Source organism: Eublepharis macularius, chromosome 2, assembly GCF_028583425.1.
Source record: "Eublepharis macularius isolate TG4126 chromosome 2, MPM_Emac_v1.0, whole genome shotgun sequence".
NCBI lineage: Eukaryota > Metazoa > Chordata > Lepidosauria > Squamata > Eublepharidae > Eublepharis > Eublepharis macularius.
In genome coordinates, this window is record NC_072791.1 from 158,186,326 (window position 1) to 158,207,530 (window position 21,205).

At 40.4% G+C, this 21,205-nt stretch overlaps 2 protein-coding genes across 2 annotated transcripts in view; both read left to right on the plus strand.

The window, feature by feature from the left end:
- Positions 1 to 2,332, plus strand: part of ERCC3 (ERCC excision repair 3, TFIIH core complex helicase subunit) — a 29,206-nt gene extending 26,874 nt beyond the window's left edge. The window contains exons 14-15 of the mRNA XM_054972453.1: positions 696 to 848; positions 1,663 to 2,332. Of these exons, the coding sequence (XP_054828428.1) occupies positions 696 to 848; positions 1,663 to 1,797 (288 nt within the window). The 3' untranslated portion in view covers positions 1,798 to 2,332. The remainder of the gene's footprint in view (positions 1 to 695; positions 849 to 1,662) is intronic.
- A 6,067-nt stretch (positions 2,333 to 8,399) lies between these two features.
- LOC129325047 (cytochrome P450 27C1) overlaps positions 8,400 to 21,205 on the plus strand; it is a 32,685-nt gene continuing 19,879 nt past the window's right edge. The window contains exons 1-2 of the mRNA XM_054972556.1: positions 8,400 to 8,744; positions 18,748 to 18,938. Of these exons, the coding sequence (XP_054828531.1) occupies positions 8,400 to 8,744; positions 18,748 to 18,938 (536 nt within the window). The remainder of the gene's footprint in view (positions 8,745 to 18,747; positions 18,939 to 21,205) is intronic.

Below are 21,205 nucleotides of genomic sequence, written 5' to 3' on the forward strand. Positions count from 1 at the left end.
GTATCCATGGACTGCAACGTTGTACTTCTTATTTTTAATTATAACCAACTTTCTAGTGTATAAGTGGATCGAGAACTAGGGCACACTAGAGAAAAGAAAATTTGTGCTAACGCTGTATGGAGATGCCTGCCCTTGTCCTTGCTACTGATTGTACTAATCTCACACTATGTAATCCGCCTTGAGTCTCAGTGAGAAAGGCAGAATATAAATAAATAAATACTTTGCTTTGTGTGTTGTATGTACAATAGTAAAAGCTCAAAAAAAAAAAGGAATTAACTACCACTATAGTATATTGTGTGTTGGAAGCAGCTAAATATGGGCATATTTTACTTTTCATCTTAATGCTTTATGCCTCTGGTCCAGAGAACTATGAACAGAATAGAAGGCTATGTGCTTTCTCCTGAACTTGCATTGTTGTAGAAACCTGGGTTGGGGAGGAGATGTTATAAAAAAAAATCCCTCATAATGCCAGCATGACAGAGTATAAAACAAAGTACACTATTTCATGTTATTAACTGTTTATTGAGTTATTTTAGGAATTACACTATTACAGGCACATGTTAGTACTTACCTCCACTGGTTACAAAATAAACATTCTGCAAATTGGTGATACATGTTGTTGCCATATGATTCACCAAATACTTTTCTTGTAGGTGAACAATGAAGAAAATAACAGTTCTTTTTCTGGTTCCCAGGTGATCACTAAACTTGCAGGTATGGAGGAAGAAGAACTTATGTTTTCATCCAAAGAAGAACAGCAGCAGCTCCTCCAAAAGGTTTTGCAAGCCTCAGACATGGATGCTGAGGAAGAAGTTGTTGCAGGAGAGTATGGCTCAAAATCAACTCAGGCAAGTGGATGTTATGTTACTAAAAGCTCAAAGTTTCACATGTTGGGGCACACATCATTAACTTACCACCCCTTCCTTTCTGCATACACACACACACACTCCACTGTGCCTACTGCAGTGGCAGAAGTCTTGATGACGAATGGAAGGAAGACGGTGAAAAGGTACTCTTATATGTGCACCCCTCTCCTCCCATTTACCTTTGAGGCCATTTCCACAAACAAAGCAGAAAGGACCCAAATCTGGCCCTAACTGTGCTACATCAGACTGATTTAAACCTCTAGCCCTTTGCTTCCATGTGCCTGGTCAATGGCTACTAGATCACCCAGTATCAGATGTATTGGGATGGGATTTGCAACCATGGCAATATTGTCTTCAAGTCAACACTTTTCCATTTGAATAAATGGCAGCAATTCCGTCTTACAAAAAAGAAAGATGCACATGTCAGAGTAAATACTCAAGGGGGCTAAACTTGCACCTAGACCCTGGCATTAGGAATCAAGCTTGTTATTTGTGAACCTCCATCCTGGGCCCTGTTTCTTGCTCACAGTAGGCTGTAATGAAAAGCTAGGAACTGGAGTGATGCTAATTATTGAAGAGAAGGCTGTCATGAAGACAGAACTGTACCATGTGAGGCTAGTACCTGGCTGTTAGAGCCAGCTCCTCTGTTGGGTTGCCACCCACCTTACATCTGACGGGACATCTCCTGTAGAAGGTTTCTACTGAAGGGCAGTTTTGTATGGATAAAGCAGATGGTTTTTCACATGAGGCATGGATAGAATGGCACTGAACTCACTAGCTATGTGTCCTCTTCCAGGTTTCTCGACACCATGGCACAATGAGCTCTATGTCTGGAGCAGATGATACAGTCTATATGGAGTATCAAACATCACGAAGCAAAGCATCTTCAAATAAACATGTCCATCCACTTTTTAAACGCTTCAGGAAATAATGTAAAGGGACTGTATTATGCATTATTGTATTATGCCATTGTGCATCTCTCACTCTTACCATAAGGAGAAGGCCTGAATTTGGTTCAGGTTCCTAAAATTTGGTTATGTAATTTCATAACATAATTAGCTAACCAATGGAACAGTGTGAAGCTGTTCACTCATTATAAAGAAAGCTGTTGTAAATAGGCATTACCTTTATTATTCCTATATTGTATTTTCTAGGTACTCTTTTCAATCTGTATTTTTATTTAACAGTTTAAAAATATGGTGCCAGAACAATTCTGAAATGAGACTTTTTTGTATATATTTGTATTATGTATATAGTAAAGGTTTAGATGCTTGAAAATATTGAATAAAAATGTTCAGTACAAAAAGAAAATATACAGTATCTCATTGTCTTTCCCTTTTGAATCCTCTTGCTGTCCTTTGAGGAGTGCTGCTGAGGCAGTTTAAATTCATTAGCACTTTTTGTAAAACCATATTTACCACTCTTGTGTAGCTTACTGTAATAGTTAAGAATAAAAAAGAACATGTAAAAGGACTAATTCGTACGACTATATTTCTACTACTTTTAGTAAAAGATTCTGCAAATGCAATTTGTATTATTGGTAAGTTGAAATTTTTGAGTCAAGAAACTCAGCTATTACTGCTCTACCACAGCAGCTATAGCCACCCCCAAACTTAAGACAGCCAGCACGGTGTAATCATCTGAGTGTCAGACTAGAATATGGTAGGTCCTAGTTCAGATCCTTATTGTGCCATGGAAGTTTGCTGGGTGACCTTGAGCTAGTCATATACTAATCAGCCTGACCCACCTCACAGGGTTGTTATGTGGATAAAAATGGAGAAGTGAATGATATAAGCCCATTGGGAAGAAAAGCGAAGTATAGATGAAGAAAATTAATAAATACGATATTTTATCCGTGGCAATGTACATGAAAATGCAGAGAAGTCACCCTTTTAAACTGCAGATTCACAGATCTCAGGCAATTCATTGCCTACTTAAAAATCCAAATGACCACACTGAAAGGAAAACAAAATAAGAGCTACCTATAAAAATGTTATTAAAATGTATTTATAAAACACCTATTCAAGATATAAAAAGCACTGTACAATAAAATAACATTAAAACACCACAAAGTAAAATCAACAATACAAAAGAAATATAGTAGTACAGAAATAAAGCAAGCTAATCCAAAGGAAAGCCTTTTCAAACAGCCAAAATAGGAAAAATTGCCCCAGGTCACATCACCTCTTCCCCCCACAACCAGTAGTACATCTGCCTTGTCTGGATACAAATCTCATTTTTTTCCCCTCCCTCATCAGCTGATAACCAAGTTTGACCAAAGAACTGACTGCTGCACCTGAATCGGATTAAAAAGAGAGTGCTGAATATCAGCAATACGTTGACACCAGATTCATATTGCTAGATTGTCTTCCAGCGTACTATAGATGTTAGAAAGCATTGAGAGCAAGAGTAAACATTAAGGACTCAGCTCCCCCGGCCCATAGTCAATTTCCATGAGGTGCAGTGTAGACTTGAGTTCCACTGAGAGGAGAAAAAGAACCATTCCAGAACACATTGAACCTTTCAGCTGTCTTTGCATAGGAACTGACAAGGCCACACTTGCTGACCATGTGTAGATGCAGATTATTAACCACTAAAGCAGTAAATTAGTCATGGCAGCTTGCTGGTATTGGCAATAGATTGAATTGTGTGTTAGGGGAAGGACTGTTAAGATGGTACATAATTTCCCCATATTGCAGGGGAAGGAAGAACTGGAGATACTTGTTATGGGTGCTCCACGCTTGTCTCTCACAGGTTTACCTAGGTTGGATGAAGTACAGGTTCCTTGGTTTGAGTCATGAATTTTTCTTTCCGGATTGGTTGGTTTGAGGTACCTTAACTTTGTAACTCTTATTGCAGAAAAAAGATATAATGTGTTGATTTTGGAAGCATGGTACTTGTAATGGTTGTGTGAAGACAGAATAGATAAATGTTAAATCATCTGCTCCTTATTTTGTTAAGCTGTTTCTAGTTGTTGACTTTGGATTTTTGTGCATAGTATCTCATCACCAAAGTCTTTAGATTTGTGCTTGTAGTCAGAATAATGCAGACTCTCACATATTTTGATATTTGAGAACTGTATTGCATTATTGAGGTTTATATAATCCCCATGGGATGCCCTGAATTAGTTCCTGTGTTAGCTGCAAAGTTTGGCAGCGGGACAGGTGTTTGGGGCTCTCCTTTGACTCTGAATATATGTTTTAATACACTGTCTCTTTTGCAGATACACCTTTGTGTGATCTGGGACCAACATGACTGAGTACAATGTTTAATAATCTTTATTTAAAATATTAACTGCCTTCTGAACAGTCTTCAAGGGCAGCCCCAAGCAGAGCGCATTGCAATAGTTTAGTCAAGCTGTAACTAAGGCATAGATCACTGTGGCTAGATCTGACTAAGCCAGGAATATGCACAGCTGATGCAACAGCTGAGGCTGAGCAAATTCACTCTGAGCCACCACAGCCACCTGACTTTCTAAGGTGAGTATTGTGTCAAACAATACTCTTAAACTGCAAAGCTGACTTTTTAAGGAGAGTTTACCCCAATCAAGTGGCACTCTAGCTGTAGAGTGCCACTGTTTAATCACCATCGATTCCCTAATAAAACGTGGAGACTGCTTGGCTCTGTGTGGCAGGAGAAGGCTCTTAAGGGTGATTGTGTCAATAGCCTGAGCCATTTTCCTCTTCTCTATAGTAACAGTATATATGGCTCTGTCTGACCATTTCCCCACTTTTGCTCTAGTCAAATACCATTGACAAACGGTATTGCTGTTCTGACACGTTCTGCTGGCATAGTGTTATGTCCTACTGGCAAAAGATTTGGTAATTGTTCTGTCCTAGCCAGTGGAAATAATTCAAGAAACAAGGATAGGATCACATTAGAAGTCATTATTTTAAAACCTGTGTAGGTGGCTGACGAAACACAGTTGAAAAGATAGCAACCTTAGACATGGTCTAAATGTAAATTGTTATGGAATCATCTATTATTAACTGTATAATCAACTGAAGAAAAGATGGGAAAGCAATGCAGTTGAAATATAATTTTTATTCCAGAATCCAAATCTGACATGAGTGTTTTGTAGTCAGCTTATTATAGATTTTGCAAGATGAAGGGTTATTTACAAACCAGCATTGAATCACTTGCCTGATGAGTCACTTGTACCTACTCTGAAGGTATAAGTCATTCCCAAAGAAGAACTATAGGTCTCTTATGATTTGTTAGCTCATTTTCAACGGTGACCTATGGATAATTACCAGGATTTAATTAAACAATAAGAATGTGTATGTCTGCACTAGCAATAAATCATGTAAAGCCACAGAGATTTTTTAAAACTTTCCATGGATTCCTATCAGGGAGAAACTCCTGGAAGGAAAGCTATCTTCTTTCTCTCTAGCCGCATGATAGTATCTCATTTGAGGCCTCACTCCTACAGTTACTATTCAAGCAAGAGTCTTTGAAATCAATAGGAGTTGTGCTTGACTAATGACTTCTTGACAGCAGCCTTTGTGATCATTTTCTCACCCTTTGAACTTGTCAGATATATATTTTTAAAATTAAGTTTCGTAATTGTCATTACAAACTGTTTTGTTCTTCTCTCACTATTGGCTGAAGTGTGGAGGGGAGTATAACTTGTTTTATTTAATAAGATGTACCACTTTTTCTCCTTCACAGTGACAGTCATTCATGTTTGTCTTTGAGCCTTTTCCTTACAGCTGTGTAACATTCAGTTTAATTAGATGTGCTGTATACAGGTATCAACTACCACCTATTGAGCATGTGCAAAATGAACTCAGCAGCTATGTCAGGATGAAAACTAGTCTTTTGACTTATTTTAATTAAGAGAGGAAAGTGCAGAGTTTTAATAAATATGAGCTCATGGGAACTATGCATTGAATAGCAATGTAAGAACTTGTGTTCTTAACATTAAACTTGAATGTCTGAAGCACATATCGAGGAGAGTATACAGAATATAGTGTGAACTATATTACAAGAAAGAAAGTGGAGAGAATTAGATGAACCAACCCCACTTAGAAATATTCTTTAGAAGAACAAAAAAAACTAAAGCCTTTAAAATGTGTCTACAGTGATGCTTAAATGTCCTAAACTGAAATCTGTATGTAGTCAAAAACCTCAACACAGGTTTTCCTCATCCCTTATCTTCCTCAGCATCGTCCTTCTCCAAACTCTTTGGCTCCCCCCTTCTCAATTGTTCCTATAATACGCTCCAGTGCCACAATCCTCTCTCACTCTTTGCCCCCAGCCAAACCACTGCACTTTTCCATCTGTAGGTATGTGTCACAAGGGTCAAAGTATTTTTTTAATTTTTATTTACTTGTGCAAAGCAAAAGAAAAAACAAGTAAAATGAAACAATGTTCGTGAATCTATACGTATGGTTCTATAAAAAGTCTCCAAATATCTAAAAATAAATCAATTTGCAATTGTTGTGATACGTTCAAATGTTGATAAGTTTATAAGGTCCTCAGTCCAATGAGTTATGGGAAGTGGGACTTTGTCCTTCCAGTGCTGTCATATAAGTCAGCAACTGTAAGGGCATGGAAGGTCCATTTCCACTGACTCAGTTAGGTTCCATGCTACAGACAAATAATTTAAAAGTACATAAACCTCCTCAAAAATAAATGAGTATTCTAATACAAAATTAATATGAGTAACAACTTCCTCCCAAAAGGACAGAATAACTGGACATGTCCAAAGCATATGCTTAAGAGATGCTTCTTGTAAGTTACAATGCCAACAATTGGACACTATACTTAATCTTTTACTTAAAAAGAGTCAAAGTTAGTGATGATAAATGGCTAATACTAGCTCAGAGTTTGGGTACTACAAAGTTTCTGACATACTCTGTGAAATTTAAAGGAACAACAGTTCTCAGGGTGATTTTCAATGTATACCATGCACATCATATTCACTTGCCATCTCCAAACTTTGAAAATGTTAGATTAATTTTATATATTATGCCTATTTTCATAATATGATAAAAAAACTTGAAATATCTGATGGAACTGAAGGCACAGAAGACAAGATGCAGAGGAATGATGGCAGATGAAGAGTTAACAATAACTCTACTACAGTGGCCTCTTGTCCCCAGTATAATGGAGAAAACCACTGCAACTCTCTGCCTTGCTTTTCAGCTTCCAGAGTTGGGCAATATTTTGAATAAATTGCTGACTTGGATGGATCCTGGTTGGGCATTTCTTAAATTATGGGACTGGGGTTGTCTGGAAATAAGGCAGATCCAGGCAAATCCATTGTCTTTGTTAGACAAAGGAGGTCACTGACTTTATCTGCACAAGCTATTGGGTATCTCAGCATGGCTACTGCACAGTAATAGGATTATATTGTTAGATACTTTTCTGAAAAAAAGTGGTCCTCACACTATTTTATGGTTATTATCTGGCTAAATTAAGCAGCATTACCGAGTTTCTATAAGGTGTATCCAGTTTGCCTTAAGTACTGTATTATGCATGCTGCTTCATACTTTTTCCACCAGCAAAACAAGTATTAATATTAAGCAAAGTTATTTCAAGTAGGTAAGACATTGCCATGGATAGTTTCACAAGTGATACTTAGATTTTTGCCATAACTGCACCAATATGAATGACAAATCTACAGAGGTTAGAAATTACAATTTAATTTTTTTTAAAAATGGTTCTCTGTTTTGTATTAGCATGCTGTTGTATTCTAGGTTTAAATTATAATCACTTGTGGAAAATATCTTTATTAGCAATGCTGTTTTTATTGGATAAAATATTGCAGTTGGGGTGTTGCTAATACTATGGAAAAATAATTATCTTTACTGAAAAGTTACACTGTAGTAATGCTGAGGGGGAAAGGTAGGACAGACTTTTTTTTTTAAGAACACACATAAGATTGTGAAGCAAGAAAAAAGGCTATATTTGGGCAAGCCAGGAAAAAAAATTAACTCTCTGAGAAGTAACCAAATCTAAACAAGTTCTCAAACCTACAAGCTCATTTTGAGAAGTTCATGTTGATTAAACTTTTTAGAACTCAGACATGTAGCCTAAATGTTTGTGGTTAAAAATATTGCCTTCTATATATGAGTCAAGAATAACTGGGGATTAAACAGCGGCACACCGAGTGGCAATCTTTGTTCAGTGTAGTGGTTGATTTTAGCATGGGCTGACACATGGAAAACAAGTGGCCCACAAGAAATTGACACATAATAGCACAATTCCTTTTGCCAAGACAGTGGAAAGGAGGGTTGAGACCCAAAAGTGGATAGTTTAAGATCATAGTTAAATTGGGTGTTTATCTGCCCCAGATTAAACAAAATGCATCACAGACAGATTCTGTTTAAGTCTCAGCTCAGACCATCCTCCCCCCTTCGAGCCTCAGGGGAGGGAGTCCTTAATAATGGTCTGTGTAAACTGATGCTCAGGCAAAAAGAGTGTGGAGAAGTGCCGCTTGCTGAAATCAAACGGAGGGACGCTTCGTATAATGAAAGGCAGCCACTGACGTGCAGCAGAAGTTTTCTCCAACTTTTTTTTCAAAGCATGTCTCCCCTTGCCAAAATCTTGCAAACTGGTTGCAGACAGGTGCTTCGGCCGAAAAGGAGTTGCGTTTATGGCGTGATTTTTGACAGTATGTTTCACCAGCTGCCCAAACTTTCAGGCAACACGTCCCTGGAGGCGCAAAATAACGCAGCTGCAACAGCAGAGGACAAAGAAAAAGAGATGATGGCAGCTTCCAAAGGAGGAGCCAGGGGTCTCCTTAAATCCAGCCAGCATCCGAGGCACCAAAGAGTGAAAAGCCTGAAAGAAATGCCGGGACCGAAGTTCTTCTCCAATCTGTTGGAGTTTTTCTGGAAGGGGGGGTTTGGACGCATTCATGAAATCCAGGTATGCTTGACTTCCAGTAATTTTAGAGGGGATTTGGTCTATGGGCTGTACACCCTCGTGCACCTTTTTGAAATCACTACAGCAGAAAGTAAAAACAACTTTATCCGTAAGGCTGTCAATGTTATAATGCTATACTGCCAGCAGGGCTTCATGTAGGGGAAGAAGAATTTAAGGGAGTTGTGGCTTTCTCATTCCACTGAAAATGAAATGTGCTTTCAGAGCTAAAACATTAGCATCAGTGATAATTTCAAAGCAAAAATAATTTTAGGTGTCTCATCAACGACGAAGTAATATTATATGCATCGTCTGGGCTTCTTTTCCCTCACGTTTGACGTTTCTTGGTATTTCCCCACATTTACATGTTGATCTAAATGGCTTAATTTATGGAGAGGGGGGTGGGAGATGAAGGGCTGTTATTAACTCTAAACTATCCATTCCGACTGCTTATAAAAACTAGGGGTGAAAATGTGTGCCTGGGGTGGGGTGGGGTGAGAGGTTTTCCTTCAGATCCCGAGAAACCGCTTTCTATCAATTTATTGACAAATCAGAAGCCTAATTGAAAATAAACATCAGTGGGTCACAGTGGAGAGAATGACTGTAAAAAGTCAATATTCAAATAATTTTAAAGCCTGAGGAATGCCTTCTGAGAAGATGGGCCTTTAAAAAAAAAAGTGTTCTTACGAGTATTTACCAAAACGAGATATTATATTACTCCTGAGACCCAGCTTATAAATGAAAAAATGGGTGATAAAAAGACCCCCTCCCCCCCCCCCCATTTAAGCGTGACGTGTGCCTCGCACCGCGCCTCCTTAAGAACGCTTTCCTGGGAGTAAACCTGAGCAGGATTCTGAGCAGACTTGCTCGGTGGATTTGTGACTAGCCTTTGGAGCCCCAGAACAGAAATCCGCATCTTTCTCCTCAGTTCTAGTTTTGCTCTCCTCCGGCGACTCCGGAGGAAGGTCTGCCTCAGTTTGAGCTGCATCGCTGGGCTCCCTTGACTTCAATGGCTATGGGGGAGGAGCCGCAGCAGCTGCAGGCTAAAAGTTACACAACCATCTCCCCGGCGGGAGGCGAGAGGCGGGCCGTTTGAAACGCCCCTGTTTCTCCACAGGGCTTCCTTCATCGCCATTCGAAGGGAGAAAAGACTAAGGGAAACGGGAGCCGCAGCTCCTGGCGCTCCCTTGGGTTTCTAGTGGGGGACAAATAAACAGCTCTGGACAATAAGGGGCTCGAGTGCTGCTTCTGGAATCTCCTTTTTGTCTTGCTCCTTGTCCAAGGCTGCATACACAGTTTCCCTTCCTCCACTTTATTTTCGCAACAACCCTGAGAGGAAGGTTAGTCTACTAGAGGGTGACTGCCCCAAAGGTATGACCGAGCAGGAATTTGAACCCTGATATCCCCAAGTCCTTGTCCAGTTCTCTAATCACTACACTACATTGGCTTGCTTGTTACCTTTCTTCATTCATTCCCTTCAGCTGGTAGTTGATGAATTCCACCATTCCATTGATGGTGGAGGGGTAGGGTCAGTTTTAAGGAAGGGAACTGAGATCGCTTCCAGTTGGCTCTTGATTGCTCACTTTTCAACACCTGGTTGTTTGGTCTGGCCCTCCCCCATCACATAACACAGTGGGTGCCATGAAACAAGAGTGTTTTCAAACTACATATGCACACACACTAAGGACTTGGTGCTTTAGTTGCTGGCACTTACAGCACTAATGCTTCACATCTGTTTGCCAAGCTGATCATGGGGTCTGTTGTTACTGGCAGTACATAGGGGCCTGCTATATTTACTAACATATTTATTCTAAGATTGATGGCAGGTATTATGACATGATATGACGTGGCAGGGCTGTTAATGCGAGGACGTTTTGGAGGTCTTTCATTCATAGGGTTGCCATAGGTCAGAAGCAACTTGATGGCACATAACACTCACATGATATATAATAAATTATTTTACCCATTTTCAAAGTCCTGGTAAGAGTTTCAAAGTTCAAGTAAGAGTAGAAAGTCTTTAAAGAAGAACCCAGCACTGGACTTACCTGGAGCTCCATTTGCAGTCTGCAGGTGAGGAGGTGTAGCATGCGGCAGCCACCATCATTCTGAGGACCTGACGGCTCCTGTTTGCCTCTGGGGGCTGCCCAGGCAGCCCCAGATTCAAAATTACCAGCCAGCCAATCAGCAGCAGGCTGGCTGGGTTTTGGGGTAGGACCTGGTCAGCAGACCTTGAGTGGAAAGTCTTTCCTCTGGTTCACCTGCTGGGAATATACTGTAGAGCCGGCCAGGCTCCCTGTACTCTGCTCCTTAACTAGCTTCCCACCCATCACACTCTTATTTTTGGGAATTGTTGGACACTTGTAATGGTTCATGGGTTTGGAAATTTCTTGCTGAATGGTTGCTTTCTGGGATTGATAACATAAGCGGTGGTAGTATGTTTTACACTCTGGACTATTCTATCTTAGTCACAATATAGGGTAGGGGCAGTCTGAGCATTGGTCATGGATCCTTTTAGAGGGAACAGGGCATGCTAGCCTAGTTTCCTCATACTTATGGGTCCCTTTAAGAGACCTGTGGGGTAATGCATTGCAGGGACAAGCTCAGGCAGGGGCTGTCAGGGCATGCTCATTCTCAGATGACAGGTGGATCCTCACAGATGTCTGCACCCATGTGGAATTCAATGGTCTGTCATCCTGCAGATTCTGCCTTCAGCAGGTGGGCTGAAGGGATGAGGGTGGCCATCAGTTGGCAGGCAACTCGGCCAATGTGGGATCCATGCCCTATGCTGCACCACAGCTCCATATGCTGTAAACCAATACAATTGTGGCCTTTTAATTCCAACAAGTCATCTCTGTGTCTTTGTGCTACTCGCCCTCCCCCTCCCCACCCTTTGACACTGGACCTGTAATGTGGGGCCCATGTTATTTAGAGATTTCATGACCTTATATTGTGCTACAGCCTCAGTCTTCAAACCCCGCCTGTATTACAGAATGCAGAGCATCTTCAGTCCTTACAAATATATGAATTTGAGATTATAAAATCTGACAAGTCATACAGTCTGCCTAAACCTATCACCTCAGTTTTTTCAAGATTTAGTATCAGTTGGATCACCTAGATCCAAGATCCAGTCCATGTTTTAGAAATCATGCAGGTCCTAAGACTATAGCAACAAGATTGGATGAAAGGAATGGTGGAATAGACATCAGCAGCAAACTGCAAGCATGTCATTTCTCTCCCAGTCTTTTTATATTCTTGCTGCCCAGTAGAATTGTTATACAAATTGAAGAGATAAAAAACAAGACGAAGTCCTCCAGGGCCAGAGTAGAAGGACATGGTTAACAACTATTTATCAAGATCCCCTGGGACTGCTCTGCCCCAAACCACTGTTATCATGTACACACAGGAAGAAACATGTAAACTAGATACATGACAATATGAGTATTGCTTATTTTCAAATTTGATCCAAAAGTCACAATAAAATAGCATCAGAAGAAACCTTCCTTCCAATGGTTGTTGTGGCTTTTCCAGGCTGTATAGCCGTGGTCTTGGCATTGTAGTTCCTGACGTTTTGCCAGCTGTGACTGGCATCTTCAGAGGTGTAGCTCCAAAAGACCGAGATCTCTCAGTGTCACAGTGTGGAGAAGATGTTGGCAGGTAATTTATATCTGCTTAGGAAGGTGGGTTTGGGCTGAGTCATCCTGTAAGAGTTTCCCAGGGTGTGGAATGCTAATGGAGGGAGGCTTCACTGTATCCTCTTTTGCATATGGATTGGTGCTTGATATGCTAATCTTCTCTGCAGGGCTATTGTAAGATGTAGAGTATTTTGTTAGCCTGGCATTTTTCAGGACTGGAAACCATGCTCTATTCATTCTTAAAGTCTCTTCTTTCCTGTTGAAATTGTGCTTATGCTTATGAATTTCAATGGCTTCCCTGTGCAATCTGACTAAGTAGTTGGAAGTGTTGTCCAGTATTTTAGTGTCCTGGAATAGGATACTGTGTCCTGTTTGAGTTGCTACGATGTGTGGTCCAGATGTAAACTTGTCCAATGCATCTCACTCCTATGAACTGCTTGTTTAGTTTCTATAGCCAGCTTAAGAGATGCCTCATATTTGGGCAATGATCCACATAGTAGCAGTAAAGGGATCTTCGACAAAGTGGTGAGGCACCTTTGCAAGTTTAGTGGGAATGCTGAGAATCTGAGTAGAGTGAAAACATAAATATAATTTTTTGTAATAATACAAGCTGGGGTGTTGTTAATTTTTAAAATTTATTTGAGTTATTTATACATTGCCTTTCTCACTGAGACTCAAGACAGATTACACAGTGTAACAGTCAAAATATTATCAAGCATTCAAATAGGAGTGTTAGGAAGTCCAGTTAAACAGCCTGTCCCTCGAAGTATCAAACAGTGTACAAGTCAATCCACTAAAGAGGGGGAGGCAATGTGCCAAAGAAGAAGAGTAAGAGAGAAATCAGAAGATTGTAGCTACTTACTTATGCCTTAAAGGGAGGTCTAAGAACCAAGGGAGATGTCCAAATGTCATGGATACTTAATAATCCAAAAGTAATCCAGAAGAGCATGAAATATATGCCAGTGTGTATTCACTGTTGCACAGGTATCAGTGCAAGGTGAGTTTGGGAAGCAGTTTGGAGACTGAACTGGGATATTTTGACCATGCATACAGAACTCAGGAGATAAACTGATGCAGTACGGGTCCAGAACTGCTGAGAAAGCCCCATATGGAAAAGACTTTTGTCTGCAACCTGCCAAAGGGGGTGTTTCAAGCTTCTGGGAAGACTTCCAAAAATTGTACGAAAGACATCCAGATGGGGATCAGTATGTGTTTGGGCAGTCTTGGTCTGAAAAGATAGTTGTGGCTTTGGTGGACAATTCCAAATAATTTAAATTAGATTATTTGACAAATACTGTCATGACAAGTTTAAGACGTTGCTGTTGTGGTGACTAAGATATTTCAGTTGCATAAGTTTAATAGTTTGCATTAGCTTGAACAATACACATTACTGCAGACTGAGTTATTATTTCAGACTGAGTTATTACTCCTATAACTTTTCAAATATTTTTTTAAAAACTGTGTATTAGCCACTTAGGCAAGTGTTTTAGCCACTTTTTTATGTGGCTAAAAGTACACTGTGTCCAGTGTCTGATCATCAAATCCTTCATCATAGCCATTTTCAGTGATTAAAGCCACGATTAAGATCTGATGGCCAGATACTGGGCACAGCACAGTTTATTTAACAATTCCAATTAAGATGATGAGATTTGGTACCTTTAACTCATGCAGTGGAATCTTTGGAACTAAACTCCTGCTTGCCTCTTTAGGAGTGCTGTGAACATGACAGAATTGATCAGAAATCCCTTATCCACAACAGCAGCAACTTCTTAAACCATGCAGTTGGACACAGAGAAAGTTTCATGCATCATACCATATGTGAAACAGGGAGGGAGTTGAGCAGTTTTACAATGAAGGTTCTGTTTGTCAGTAACCTGACTCCCATCATTAAGCTAGGCCTTGTGCTTAGCACTGTGTAAATTGAAGAGCTGATTCAAAAGAGCTGTAGTTATATACTGTGTTCTCTGTAGTGTTGGGCAGGAAAGTAAGTCTGATTTTTCCACCTAAAAAAAAATCTGTATATTTATACGCAAAGTCTGACCTGATACATGATACCCAAGGGAAAAACAGAATAAACGCATTGACCAAAACAAATAAGATCAGGAATGGTTGGTGCAAAATTTTAAGCAGATCTTCCAGCCATGCCTGCCACATATAGAACTGGTGCACAAAATGCCATTACATAGCCAGAAGTCAGTGCTCAAAGCTTGAAAGACAAAGGAATGTTAACATACTCTGCTATAGAGTCCAGTAGCACCTTTAAGACTAACCAACTTTTTTTGTAGCATAAGCTTTTGAGAACCACAGATCTCTTCGTCAGATGCATCTGACAAAGAGAACTGTGCTACAAAAAAGTTGGTTAGTCTTAAAGGTGCTACTGGACTCTTTACTATTTAACACACTCTGCATCTTATATGGTACCCCTACTCTATATGTTGCAAAGAACATAGAATTTGCTTTCTTCAGAATAAAGTACTAGATTTTATGACTGAATATGAACAAGAAAATCTTACGGTGATTTTTCAAACTAACTTAGAAAGCCCTTACATAGAAAATGTAAAATACAGTATTCTAAGAAGGGTTGTGGTTACACTGTATTTTAGGCCATTAAGTTCATTAATTTGAGTCCATATTTAAATATTCGGTACATTAAATAAGAGACGATTAAAATTGTTTATTGCAGTAATTTGCTGGAATTCTACACATGAAGCTGCCTTATATGGAATCAGACCATTGATCTATCAAGGTCAGTGCTGTCTGCTCAGACTGGCAGCAGCTTTCCAGGATACCAGAAGGAGGCCTTTCAGGCCACCCACTGCCTGGTCTTTTCAACTGGAGATCTGGTGATTGACCTGGAACTTTCTGCGTGCGGAGCAGATGCTCTGCCACGGAGCCATGGCCCCTCCTATAATCTCTAAAACCACAGTGCCTGATTACTTAAGCATTATGTGTTTAGCAATTTGGTCTTATCATCTGTCAGTACTTAGTTGTTGGATTGCCTAGAATCTGGCTTCCATGACCTGATGCTGGTGCAACAATATCAGAACAATTGACAGGGGACCAGTCTTAGTGAATGTCCAAGCTGCTGCAATGAAAGTTGCCCACCGCTGTGACATAAAATTGATGAGCAACAGTGACTACATTCTTTGGTGAGAGCATTGTGCAGGTAGAATTACAAAGCACAGCATCTCACTGAGTCTTTTGGGTCAATACTAATCTTTTATGTTATGATGTGACAGTTTTGGGAAGTTGTATTAATTGTGGTGGGGCAACCTATTTTTCCACCACCACCAGTGGCAATATAGCATTTGATGGCTGAACATAATTTCCAAATTAATCCCAGATATTCTCAAACATAACTGTTTCTTTTCTTTATAGACTGAATTGCTATGTGTATTTGTGTATGTGTGATTCTTTTCCTTTTTCTTTCCTGGTTCTTCCAGAATGCTTTTGGCATTACTTGTTGCATGGAATATCAGAAACGGATTAATAAACTCAAAGAATGTATGAGATGTTTTGAAATCTGTTTGTTAAATAAAGCTTAACCTAATATATTCATGTAAAATAATCATATGGGAAAGTCACTTTCCTTCTTCATTCTTCATCACTAAATGTTTTTTCAGTACTCTTCTTTCATAATTGCCTATCTGTTTCCTCTGGTTGGCATTCATGGATTAGACAATAGGGATACATTTCTATATGAGGTAAGACTTTCTCCACCCAACACTATGTATTCATCTATAATGTATTTAAAAATAATAAAACTTCTCAAAGATATTTGACAGAGATCAATTCCCCTGGAGAAAATGGATGTTCTGGAAGGTGGACTCTATTGTATTATACTCCACTGAGGTCCCTCCCCTCCCCAAACCCCACCATCCCCCCCCTCCAAAATCTACAGGAATTTTTCAACCTGGAGTTGATAACCCTATGTACATAGGTTGCCATCTCTGGGTTGAGAAATTCCTGGAGATTTGGCGGTGGAGCTTGGGGAGGGATTCCAGCAGGTTCACCTTCCAAAGCAGCCATTTTCTCCAGCAGAACTGATCTCGGTAATCTGGAGATCAATTGTAATTCAGGGAGATCTCCAGGACCTACCTGGAGCTTAGCAACTGTAGATGTGCAGTTCACTGGATGATAGGGATGCCAGACCCCCACCAGAAGCAGGGATCCCCCGCCCCCACCCCCGCCCCCACCCCTGCTTATCTGGTCAGCGGGGGGAGCGCACCTTCCATACGCGCTCCCCTGCAGAGCTGCCTGCTCCTGTGAGCAGCAGCCATCTGGATTGGGCCCGTTATGCCTGGATCAGGCCCAGATTGGGGCTGCTGCAGAGTGCAGGACCCCTCCTGCACTCCACAGTGGCCCAAAACGTGCCTGTTTTGGCCCAGATTGGGCTCATTTTGGTCCCATTTTGGTGCAGATTGGGCTCATTTCGGGCCACTGTGGAGCGCAGGAGCGCTCCTGTGCTCCACAGTGGCTAAAAACAGGCCCAATCCATGCTAAAACAGGCCCAAAATGAGCGTGTTTTGAGCCACTATGGAGGGCAGGAATGCTTCCGCGCTCTGCAGCATCCCCAATCTGGGCCCCTGCGGAGAGTGAGTGGGCTCCCAGGGGCTGTATGATGATGGCACTTCCCAGAAGTGACATTGCGCTTGCGGGAGCATGCACAGGCACTCCCCACCACCGCAGGTAAGTGCCAGGCCCCAATCCGCCAACCGGGGGCCTGGCATCCCTACTGGATGACCTTCAACTAGCCTTTATCTCTCAGCCTTATTTTTTTATTAAGAGTTTTATTTGAAGAAAATGACAAATTGACCAAAAAGACAAATACATATACAATAACCAAATAGAAAATAACAACTAACAAACATAAAATAATAACAAAACAAACATTCAAAACAAACAAAATTTATAAACTAAAAGAAAGCTTCTGATTTTCTCCATGGCAAATATAAGTATAATTTTCAATTTTTCTCTTTCTCTTTGTTACAAAAAGCTCTTTCCCGCCTAATATTCAAAATCCTTATTCTGTACACCAGCAAATCATCAAACCATTATTGTCTAATTCATGGAAAAAGTCTTTAAGGGGTTTCCATCCAACAAAAATGAACTTATTGTCTTTTCTCTAACCAATGACATAAGTTTTGCCATTGTTGCTAATTCTAGCACCTTTACGAACCATTCCTCTATTGTAATTTTGGACTCTTCCAATTTTGCATATAAAATAGTCTCGCTGCCAAAGTTCCATACTTCTTTCCAGCTGAGTATCCATCAGTTCCAAAAGAAAAGACTCTGGTTTCAGTTGTATAATAGTCTTTAAAATCTTCTGAATTAATAATTGTATTTGTGTCCAAACTTTTTTGCTTTCTTACATGTCCACCACATATGGTAAAACGTTCCTTCATGTTGCTCACATTTCCGACATAGACTCAAAATACCCTTGCACATTCTGGCCAGCCTTTATCTCACAGTGTTATTTACCCCACAAATGTGTTGCAAAGCAAAACGAGGGAGTGAACCATGTAAACTGCCCCAAGACCATTGGAAGAAAAGTGAAATAATTAAAATATCCTCAAACTAAAAAGATTTCTAGGAAATGAATACATGACAAATATTTAACTTGAGGGAAGAACATTTTAAAAATGATTTCATCTGCATGCATTAATAGCACAGGGCTAAACTATACGTCACATAGGAGTTCTGTGGTCTGAGGCAGGGAGATGGAGGGATATATGGAGGGGTATATGGAGGGGTATACATAGATACTTGCTCTAAATAGCAGCTATACAGGATGCGGTTTATATCAGGTTTGTGGGGGTGGGCAAGGCTGGGGAAAGTTTAACTCTTTCTTCCCAATCAAAATGGTGTTCCTGTGCTGCAAGTAGCATCAGTAGTGAGAAAAGACAAGCACCCTACCTGTGAGGGGTTGTGTTAGTTTAATTTGCATGATGACATAGGGGGAAAGAGTTAAATTAATTTTCACCCCCAACTAATTGTTAAATCATCAGGTATTGGGCTTTTTCTGCCTGCTCTTTTAGAGGAAAACCAATGGAGGTGAGCTGGGTTGAACTTTCCCATCTCCAGCTGCAGCTGCAGGGCTCTGTTGCTGAGCCGGGGACCCTGAGGCCCTGGACTTTCACCCCAAAGTCTAACCTTGAAAGCACCACTGTGAGATGTAATTGGGACTCATGAAATGCAGAATATTCTCCAGGATTTGACATTCTGCTATATTTGGGTTAGGCTCTGTGTAGTTCATTAATTCATAAATAAATAAATAAAATATCAATATGATCCCTGTAGGTTATAATGAACTCTTGCAATAACGTTTTTTCTTGCCAGTGACAATGACTATTTTATTTATTTTGTTTTATTTGTAGCAAAAGCATGCTCAAGAATATGGAAACATTTTCAAGTCTCATTTTGGTCCCCAACTAGTTGTATCCATTGCAGATCGAGACATGGTGGCCCATGTTCTCCGGGAAGAAGGATCCACGCCACAACGAGCTAATATGGAATCCTGGCAGGAATACAGGGATCTACGAGGGAGAGCAACAGGACTTATATCTGCGTGAGGGCACTAATATCTTTGCCTTGATTGTATTGCCAAACAGTGCTTGGATCCTTGTGTTCTGCACAAAGAAAGCTGATGATGATGCATTTAAAATTGTTTTTGGTTAAAGCTTTAAGTGTTTGCAACATGACTGTATGTATGTATACCTGTAGGGTGAATGTTGGCAAATGCCCCAGGGGATATTCAGAGTAATCACTGATGTAATGTGCTTATTCAAAAGAAAGCCTATCCCTTTATGAGTCATGGCGGTTCTGCTCTCACAAGATAAAACTGCCAAAGCTGAGGGCTTTATGCAGTAAGAGCTGGATTTTGCATTAGAAAAGGTCAGCAAAATGTTAATAATATAGTATGGGCCAAAAGAAAGATATTTATTCTGTAATTCCAGAGGGAATGTTCCATCTACATTTCTTAACCATGGGGGTCAATTAGAGTTATATGTTAGAGACTGCAATCTGCCTCACATTTCCACTCATTTAAGGCCTGATTTTAGTTCGCTAGCACCTTACAGACCCACAAGATTTTCAGAGTGTAAGCTTTCGAGAGTCAGAGCTCCCTTCTTCAGACACAAGTAGGAATAGAAATCTGTGAGCCTTTATATCCTGACCAAAGGTGGGTGAGGGCATCAGGATGCAAAGGTACAATGCAAGTTGATTAGAGCAGAAATTAGCATCTGTAGTGAGATAAGGAGGGGAGAGGAAGTGGGAGGTTTCCATTGTTCTCTGAATTTGTGAATAAACTCCATTTCAGCAATTTCACATTGTAATCTCCCCTTGAAGTTTCTCTGTTTAAGGACAGCCACTTTTAGGTCAGCAATGGAATGTCCTGGAAAATTAAAATTTTCTCCCATTGGTTTCTGAGTGTTTTTTCTAATGTCACATTTATGTCCATTTATTCTTTTGCATAGGGATTGACCTGTTTGTCTAATGTAGAGAGTAGAATGCATTGCTGGCACCTGATAGCATATATAACATTGGAAGATAAACAGGTGGGTGAACTTGAGATGGTATAACTGGTGTTGCTAGATCCAGTGATCATGCTGCTGGAGTAAATATGGGGACAGAGTTGTAAAGAGTCCAGTAGCACCTTTAAGACTAACCAACTATACTGTAGCATCTGATGAAGAGAACTGTGGTTCTCGAAAGCTTTTGCTACAGGAAAGTTGGTTAGTCTTAAAGGTGCTACTGGACTCTTTTCTATTTTGCTACTGTACAGACTAACATGGGTAACTCTTCTGGATCGGGGACAGGGTTGGCATCTTGATTTTTTGCAAGCTCTGGTCCAAGAGTCTGTGTCAGTGTTGGGAAGTACATTATGAGTGAAAAGTTGTTTAAGGTTCAGTGGACATCTGTGGGCAAGGAAAGTTTTGCCTCCCAATGCTTGTGAGAGAAGAGTCCAGCATAGGTTGCAAGTCATTTATGATGCATTGAACTGGTTTGAGCTGAGAGCTATATGTGACCACTAGAGGTGTTCTATTGTTGTTTCTTTTGGGCCTGTGCTCAAAATTATTCCCCCTATCAAATAACAATAATCATTACTACAGAGGGCGAGGGGGAAGTGAAAGGCAAATGGACTAAGAATCAAATGAGATGTGACAAAAGGTGATCAGCAAATAGATCTCCCACACTCCCAAGATGTCAACCCTGTTCCCATATTTACTCTGACAGCACAATCACTGGATCTAACATCACCACCAGTTATACCATCTCAGGTTCATTCACTTGTTCATCTTCCTCCTGTCCTCATCTTCCTCCTTTCCTTCCCTGGCAGCGGCTCGCTTATGGTGGGCAATCTCCTACCTATCAGCTCCATTGCTGATAAATAAAGAAAAAATGTTGCCAGCCTCTGCTCTGGTATGTCACTTCTGGATAGCTCTAGCAATTGTTACAGAGTTTCCTGAAATTCCTAGAGCTACCCATTGTTCCTAGCTATCTGGCCCCACAGAAAATAAAATATAATAATAACAATAACAACATTCGATTTATATACCGCCCTTCAGGACAACTTAATGCCCACTCAGAGCGGTTTACAAAGTATTATCCCCACAACAAAACATCCTGTGAGATGGGTGGGGCTGAGAGAACTCCACAGAAATGTGAGTAGCCCAAGGTCACCCAGTTGGCTTCAAGTGGAGGAGTGGGGAATCAAACCCAGTTCTCCAGATTAGAGAACCACACTCTTAACCACTACACCAAACTGGCTCTGTAGTAGCCCCAATAGCGTACTTATCACTTCTAGAGATTCCAACACATTGTAGGGCCTATTCA